The sequence below is a fragment of the Belonocnema kinseyi genome, chromosome 2, assembly GCF_010883055.1.
Source record: "Belonocnema kinseyi isolate 2016_QV_RU_SX_M_011 chromosome 2, B_treatae_v1, whole genome shotgun sequence".
Taxonomy (NCBI): Eukaryota; Metazoa; Arthropoda; class Insecta; order Hymenoptera; family Cynipidae; genus Belonocnema; species Belonocnema kinseyi.
In genome coordinates this window covers 128058376-128067519 of record NC_046658.1, presented here as the reverse complement: position 1 = coordinate 128067519, position 9144 = coordinate 128058376, and the positions used below count along the sequence as shown (strand labels likewise).

The following is a 9144-nucleotide window of genomic DNA, read 5'->3' as shown; positions in this document are numbered from 1 at the left end:
ATCGCGGTAAAATTTCAGTCACAACCACATCTCACGACCGTGAGACATGTGGTTACAGTCTGTAAAGAAATCAATACGACGATCCAGCAAAAGCCTCGTGACCCCTAAGAACACGGAGCTACTCAAGGACTAAGGCCTTCTGCATTTTTCCCGCAAGTGTTTTAGCATATCGTTTTCATTCTCCTTGGTTATGATGTTTTTGTCAGCTGCAGCCGAAAATTCAATAACGAATATGGTTCGCTTCTCGAAGTCAAGAAGAAACATGTCAGGCCTCGAGTGAGTAACAGAAACAATTGTCGAGAATATAAAGTTCCAGTATATGCGGCACTTCCCATTCTCGACAATTGACTCGATTTCCCTAGGAGCATTTAGAGGAGCGATATTAAGGTTAATGCCGTAAGATTGACCGAGATGATAATAAAGCACTCTTAGTGCAGCATTATACATTTGAATGTAGGTCGTTCCCGCGTGAGTTGGACAACTAGATAGTATGTGAGTTAAATGCTCGGGGTGTGCATAGCACGCCCTGCAGCGATCACCAGGAATGTCTTGGTTCAAAATGTGGCGACGGTATGTTAAGGTGGAAATTACACCGTCTTGGCATGCAAAAATGAAACCCTCCGTACCAGACTTCAATCCGAGCGATTTAAGGAAAGCAAACGTTAGCTCACAAGACATTGACTGATCCTTGACATTTCTGTGGAAAATGCCGTGCATCCTCTTATCGAGGAGCTGTTCACGAAAGTTTTTCTCTTGTGCTTTCTTAATCCGGGCTTTCAGGAGTGAGTACTCGAGATAGATGAGATTTGATGCATTTTGCTCGCCCCAAATACAGAAGTCAAGTCCGAGTGTTTCAGCAGCCTCCTCCGCAGCTTTGTACAGAAACGCTTCTTCGCCCACTTCTTCGTGATTCCTGACCATTTCAAGAAGAGGGTTTCTTCCATTTGCAACTCTATGTGCTGTACCCAGAATAATCCTGTTGTGAAGACATTCAAGACTCAATATTCCGCGACCAACTTGACGGTGTGAGATGTACAGTCGCCGAACGGAAGACTTAAGATGCATGATTTTGTTCAGATGCATAACCTTTCTTGTCCCGATATCCAGGGATCTGAGCTCGTTCTTCGTCCATGGAACTACTCCAAATGAATAGAGTCCTACCGGGATGGCAAGCATGTTCGTTGCAGATACTTTGTTCCTAGCCGACAGTTCGAAAGACCAAATCTGTCGGATAAGACGTTTGTGTCTGCTTCGGAGAGTATCCTTTATAGATGTCACATCCTGAATGCGGCTCTGCGGCACGCCCAGGTATGTATAAGTCTCTCCAGAGCTAAAGTGTTGTATAGCGCTTCTACCAACGAGCTCAGGATCTTCAGCGATGCCATTCAGTTTTCCTCGCTTTAAATAAACCTTGGCGTATTTGTCTAACCCAAATTCCATTCAAACGAGGAGTGCGGTCATGGTGTCGCCCTGAAAGACACCTCTCTGAAAGGTGACCTTGTTAGTTGTCACACGATTTTTTCCAGATGGGATAGTAAATCTGGTTTCCCCAGCAGCATCAATCTCTCTATACACCTAACTATTTGCAGATGAACCTTTAAGATTTCCGAAAGACAGATGATAAGTCTATGGGAGGTCGAATCGAAAGCTTTCCGATAATCAATCCAGGCCATCAATAGGTCACGCTGGTAGAATGCTGCATCTCTGCAGACACATCTATCGATGAGCAGGTTCTCCCGACATCCGGCTACGCCTTTCTTTGAGCCTCGTTGTTCATACATTTCTTGTCACACAGGTTCAATTGCCCGAACAATCCTATCATTTAGGATAGCTGTGAATATATTATATAGTGCGTTCAGACAAGTTATTGGCCTGTAATTCTTCGGGTCAGCTAAGTTGCCTATTTTTGGCAGGAGTATTGTGCGCCCTTCCACCAACCACTCCGGAATCGGCTGTTTCGACTTCAAATATAAGGTGAAAATACGGGGCAACTGCTGATGGGTTGAAGGAAACTTCTTCCACCAGAAGGTTTAGATACAATCTGGTACCGGTGTGGAATAGTTCCTCATCTCACTTAATACTTTTTTCACCTCCTCGATAGTGATAGGTGGGAATTCTTTATCAGGTTTTATGAGGGCAACACATAACTTCTTTAAGCTATTCATATTTTCTGAGTCTTCATCCAGTCTATGCTGCACTTGGTAGACTTCTCTCCAAAATACTTCGACCTCCTCTGGTTTTGGTGGGTGTTCGACAGTAACTGGAGGGTCTTGGAAGAGTCGAGATGGGTCAGAGTGAAACTGTTGATTTTCTCTGACCCTTCGCTCTAGACTTCTCTTAGCGTCAGATAGTATCCGTATTCTCTCAACAATATGCTGCCTGATGGTCTTCAGCTTTGACTTGTTAAGTGTGTGATAACGGGTCCGGAGTTATGACCTACGTTTATGGTAAGTTGATGCATGCGTCTTTTGGTCTTATGATCAACCGTTGGTTTTGTTTTACGGTTCGCATCGGCCAAAGCTCTCGCTGCATTATACACATAATAATTGATAGAACAGAGGTCGGATTCTTCAGAAAAATGTCCACGAAGCTCGTCATCCATTTCAGCCAGATCTTTAGGCTTGAGAGAAACCTTGGTGTTGATTTTTCTCCGGGTCGTAAAGCATCGCTCTTCCTCTATTGGATGCCTGTCCGCGGTTGGTCTTAGTGTCGCCTCTCTTTCTCTGTTGCCATCTTGTTCTAGCTGTGGTAGAGTAAGCGTTCCGCTTACATAGCCCTTTTTCGGAGTAGTTCAGCATGGTTTCGCAGACGTTGCTGCGAAAAGTGCGATAGCTCCGGGTGTTTCTCGCTCCACGCAGTATGCAGCCGTGCCATGTAACCCCGTTCAGGGGCCACACTCGCATCTTAGCACTCCAGCAAGTCGTGATTCAGTCGCTCCGTCCACCCAAAGGTCGCGAGATCCCACCGATCCATCGCATTGAATCCATTTTCATTGACTCCCCCAGCTCTATATTGGTCGGCATTGTTGGCCGACCCATTTTCGGGAGCCCTGCGCGTTCTGTTGTTTTGAACCGCACTTACTACAACTATGTTTGGTGTTGTCATTGTTGTTCCCACGAGAAGCTAGGGAAAGGGGTTCGTCCATCCTTGTAGAGCCCCGCATGCAAGGATAACCTCACCCAAGTGCCATTCAGCTTTCGGAACGGTTTTCACAACACCGCTTGGGGGGTAATTCCTTCGGGACCACCCTTGGACAATTGTTCGCGACTGCCTATTTATTTTTGTATCCATATTCAGCAGAAACCCTTGGTACAGGTACCCTCTATCCGCAACCCGAGATCGCGTTCGGTGGCTTTGTCATAGGCCCTTCGATTTGATTCTAGAGGAATATATATATATATATGCATCTTCATTATATGTGTATTTATTTTAATTAGGTGGGTATTTGGTGAGCTCTGTAGAAGACTAGGATTCAGTTTAATTTAAAAGTTAGTAAAAATCCATACATTGCATGTTTTTTTTTTGCACTTCAATAAAAAATCGATTAAAAAATAAAAAAGCGAAGCAACTGTTTGGAGTCATAATCGGCATTTATGAGAAGTCGTACCATTGCCAAGTGTTTTTCTCTGAGATTGTTGTTTTTTATAATGTTCCTTACATAGTTTGATAGAGCCAAAATAAATCCAAAAAAGTATTTTTTTGTTAAAATATTAACCAAATTTTCGTTTAAACAAAAAATATCTTTAAATGTGTTCGCTGTATTCACATATCGCTATACAAATTGTTTATAAAAATATTTTTTAAAAGTTTACTGTACCCTTTGACGTAGATGTCGGAACATTTTTCGCCGGTCAGGAACTGATTATCAACAAGAGGAACGTTCTCGGTATTCCAGATTATTACTCGAAGTTCGAAGTCTTCCGGGGTTTGGGGCGAGATATCAATCGCCGGTTTTGGCGGAAGCTCGTTCATCGGAAACATGTCTATCCACATTTCTAACTTGCCCTGAACAAAACCGTCAAGGAAATTTAGAGCAGTCAAATTTTACATCCACTTCAATCCCGTCTCCGAGATAATACGTTATTCAAAGTGGAAACTTAATTAAATACAACTAGTCTGAGAAACAAATCTAAAAAATAGTCTGAAAAATATATTTTTGATTTTCAGTTTAGTTACCTATTAATAATTATTAATACATTAAAATTCTACAATAACCCTTCCTTCTATAGCCCTGCGAGAATTGACGCCGCGCCCCAGGTAGGTATAAAAGGAGTTGTGCGGGGGGGGGGGAGTCTGCGTTCGTCACTCAAGCGAGCACTCAAGCGTGAACAAAAAACCGGAGCGGGCTATTATGAGTTAGTTCCAACCCCTCGTTGGCTTCAACATCAGCACTATAGAAGAGTTTCACTGTAATTGTCCGTGTTATCTATTTTCTATATAAAAATTTCGAAAAAAGTAATTTTGTGATAAAATTTGTTTCTAAGTATTCATAAAAATTATTCACAAAGAAAACTATAATCCTAAATTTTTTTAGTATTAAGAAGTAATTTTCATAAAATTTTGCTGCAAGGTATTTTTACACTTTCACAAAACTGCATTAGAATCATTTTCACACTTTTATATAGAAGATTAAATTAAAATTGTGGACTGCAAATTAAAAAAATCTTAATTTATGAGGTGTATATATACACTGTAGATTAGCGTGAGTCTAAAATTAAAAATCCATATCACTAAAAAAAAATAAAAGTTTTGTATTCATAGGTCTTGGCTACAAATTTTGAAACATAATATAAAAGACTTTGAAGCAAAACTTTGCAATTTTAATAGATTTAAAATTTTTAGGAATACTTCTAGTATGATTCAGAGAAGTTTCAAAGTTTTGAAAAGATTCAAATATAATTTTGAACTTGTAAAAATTAAAAAAAGGAAGAAAATACTGTAGATTTTTCAAGATTTTGAAAAGAAAGAAGATTTGAATGAATTTTTATTTTTAAAAATGTACTTTAAGAGATAATAAAGATTTAGAATTATTTAAAAAATTATTTGTTCACATTTCAAAACAGAATGTAAAATATTTTAATCCAAAGTTTTTTGATTTTTCAAAATTACAAAATTTCAGAAGAAAATAGATGAAGTATATGAGATATTTTTCAAAGATTAAAAAAAATGTTTTTAGAAAAATTTAATGTTTTGAAGACAATCAAAAACTTTTTGATATTAATCGAAAAATTTTAAATGATTCTTAAATTTGAAAAATTAATCTGCAGTTCTTTCAATTAATAAAATTTTAGAAGATTTAAAAAATAATGAAAATGATCTATAAGATTTAAAGGCAATTTTTTACATTGCGAGCAAATATACGAAAAATCATTTAGTAAGATATTTAGAAGACTTAGAGTTTTTTAAAAGATAAGGAAATAAATAAAATTTTTGAAAGATTTCGAAAATTCAAAACAAAATGTAGATTTTTCAGTTCCCGGAAAAATTTCTAATGATTTTTAATGTTGGAAAAAATGAATCTTAAAAGACAATTTAACAAAAGAGAAATTGGATCTTTATAACATTTAGTGATATTAAAAATATGTAATAATTTAGAAATATTTCCGAAATTTATAAAATATTTTCGAATATTTTCGCAACTTCTAAAACCCCTAAGTATCTTTTAAACTGACTCGAACTTTTTTTTATATTTTGTAACATTATGTACAATAAAAAAATTGTCTTCACAATTCTATAAATTCTTGTTCTAATCTTCTGAAATCTTCATAAATATTTTTGATTTTTTTTATACGCAGGCATCATTTTTTTAGTAAGTTATGCGTATTTGAATTTTGTGCTTTGCTTTTCAAAAATTCCGAATTTTTTTAAACCTCTATACTTGTACTATGATAATGAAAATATCTTGTAATTTTGAGGCTTGCTTAATAACTTTTGTAGCAAGTAGAATTATTTTTGTTACCAACGAATTTTCTAATTCTTCTTCGAAACAATGATAGATACGAAAAATGTTAAGATAAAAGTTTGCTGGTCTAAAGAGGTTCCACGAAAAACGTTTCTTGTTCTTTTGCCATAGTTTTCATAGTTCACGAAAAAAATTCAACAGATACATTTTTAGAACAAAAAAATTCCCCTGGCCTCAAAAATGGTTTAGCCCCCATGCTGCAACTAAGATGCCTTTCTTTGATTAGTTGAAACCTTTAAAAAATATTTTAAAAAATAGAAATGTGAGGTTTTTTAAGACAATCGTTTTTACTATTTTCTTCAAAGTTTAAAAACATGATAAAAGTATAATTTCGGGAAAACCCCACCTTTTTATTTGTCTTAATAATATTTTTGAAGTTTCTGCTAATGAAAGAAAGGCATCTTAGAAACATTATTCGGGCTAAACAATTTTGAGGCAGGGATATTTTTTCCCCCTAAAAATTTAGTTTTTGATTTTTTTCGTAAACCATGAAAAATGTCGCAAAAGAACAAAAAACATTTTTTATAGAACTTTTTTAGAGGTGCATACTTTCATCTTGAAATTTTTTTTATCTATCATTGAAACAACCAAAAAGTAGAAAATTTGTTTGTTACAAAAAATAATTCTACTGGCTACAAAAGTTATTTAGTAAGCATCATACTTACAAGATATCTTTATTGTCAAAGTACAAGTTAAAAAGAAATTGGTACAAAATTTGAAGGGGGGTTTATTGAGAAAATTGATTTTTATTTTTTTCAAAAAAACCGCTGGTCTTTAGAAATAAACTTATAATACTGATTTCCTTCTTGTCATACTTTAGAATTAAATTTCAATAGAATTTAAGTACAGTGAAAGTCTGCAATAGCCCTCCCCTCTATAGCCTTTCCGAGAATTTACGCCGCGTTGCATATAGGTCTAACAGAAGCTGCGCGGGGTGAGCGGGTGTTGCGTCTGTCACTCAGGAGATCACTCAGGCGTGAACAACCGAAATCGGACAGGCTATAATAAGTTAGTTCTTACCTACCGTCGGCGCCAAAATTGGCGCTATTATAGAGTTTCGCTGTATTTGAAAATTAAAAAAGAAAATCAGTTATTCGAAATTTTTATTTTGTGCGTAAGTTTTTTATATAATTTGTGTGTTAAGCCTCAGTACCTGCTCCAGCCCTAATCTCTTGTGGTTGAAAAGTGGTCGTCTTTCAAGATGCTCAGGTACTAAAGGACAACCGCAGATAGGGAACTCATCCCAATGATGAAGGACGTTCAAAGCCATACAATCTTCCCTTTCTAAGCTCAGAGTAAAAGAAACAAGAAAAAGAGTATAAATGGAGGAGAGCTTTACTTAAGATTTATCTCCTCATTTCTCAAAACCTTATATTCAAGACTTTCACGTTTAGCAAGTCGTTTTTTAGTTTATCAACTGGTAAATAATTTATCAAGCTTGGTAACGATAAATAGTAATTTTGAATCAGATTCCACTTTAAGGTTCCCAATTTAACTCCATACGCATATTAAATTTCAACTAGGATTGTAACTTAGCTCCTCACGATTTAGGATATCAAATTGAAAAAAAAATTTGAAACTAATTATAAAGCACTAGGAAACATTTATCTGTGAAAAATTTTTAAAAATAAAACCAAGAATCCAACAAAGAAACTTGGTGAACTACCATAAAATTTTCCTATTGAAATTAGAAAAACGATAAAAAAAATTTCTAAAAAAGAAAAAAAAAGATTTCTTTTTTGGAAGAAAAATAAAAAAGAGAGAAGAAAAATGAGAAGGCAATTAACTAAATCCCCTTTCTTCTATTTTTTGTTTTATTTTGATTATTATCAACTCGCAATAAAATAACATTTGTAAAAAATAATCACCAAAATTTCGGCATTCATACAGCAACCTTATTAAGGCAAACCAATTTATTAAATAAGATAAAATAATGAAAAATATTCGATTAATATTAAATATTTCATTTATTTGATTTGCGGGTGCCAGGCAGAGAGCATTTTGATTTCGTTGCTGTTCCTCCCTGCTTGAAATTTTTTAATTTTTTAATTTAATTTATTTTATTTGTTTTGCTTTTATAAGGATGCTGTATACGTGCTAAAACGTTGGAGATTATTCTTTAAAAATGTTTTTTATTGTGATTTGATATTAATAAAAATAAAAAAGACGAAATAAATGAAAAAGAAAAGGAAGAGGATTTGGTTGGTAGCCTTCTCATTTTCCATTCCTCCTTTTTTTACCAAAAAAGAATTTTTTTTCTTTTTTTTAGAAACATTTGTATCCTTTTTTAAATTTCAATAGAAACATTTTATGGTGGTTATCCAAATTTGGTCGTTTGATTCTTGGCTTTATTTTCAGGAATTTTGCTCATTAATTTGGTTATTGAAAATTAAATAGGATTTTAGTCTTATTTAAATTTCTTTAATATTAAACATTTATCTGGTTCTAAGCTTTTATAATTACAAAAAAAATTATTCCACAAGTTTTTGTGCTTTTTTGTAATTATAAAGATTTTGAACCACATAAAACAATGTAAGGCTTTAATGAAAGTTTTGTTTCAGGCTATCAGGATAAGGATTTTTTCTGTACAATTTAGGGGCCGAATGCAATGAACCAAATAACATTTTTCCCCGCAAAAACAAAGTCTCCTAGAGGATTTAAAAAAGTAGGATTTTGGTTCTTGAAGAATACAACTAGATTTTTGTAACATGCACCGTTTCTGTTAGCGTCGGAATTTTGAGTAGACTTTTCGCGATAAAAATTGGGAAAATAATTGTTAGATTATTTCAACTATTGTATATATGTATATAGAGCAAAATATAATCTACATTTCAGAGTAATGAAAATGATATGTTATAAGTCGTGTGTGTTCTTCGATTCTAAGATGTTTAGAATAAAGCTTCAAGAGCTATGCGTAATCTCAGTAACATAAACTGTAAACCATGATTTAAGTGTGTATAGTGCATGAATGTGATATTGGTGATACGTTTCATAGTTAGTTCAAAATCAGATCTTGATGAGTAAAGACGTGCTTTCAAAGTGCTCTTCAATAAATTAATTCTTTTAATTAAATACATTTCTTGTTGTTCATAACCTGTTTTCTAATAGGTTATGGGCCCAGTTAACAATTAATATTAACTGTGTGCTGTGTTAAATAAAAATAACTAAAAGTGACATAACTG

General features: G+C 34.6%; 1 protein-coding gene across 1 annotated transcript in view; it reads right to left on the bottom strand.

Moving 5' to 3' along the window:
- LOC117167661 (otoferlin-like) overlaps positions 1 to 9144 on the bottom strand; it is a 193299-nt gene that overhangs the window by 61748 nt on the left and 122407 nt on the right. The window contains exons 23-24 of the mRNA XM_033352752.1: positions 7116 to 7242; positions 3818 to 4005 (exon numbers count right to left, since the gene is read on the bottom strand). Of these exons, the coding sequence (XP_033208643.1) occupies positions 3818 to 4005; positions 7116 to 7242 (315 nt within the window). The remainder of the gene's footprint in view (positions 1 to 3817; positions 4006 to 7115; positions 7243 to 9144) is intronic.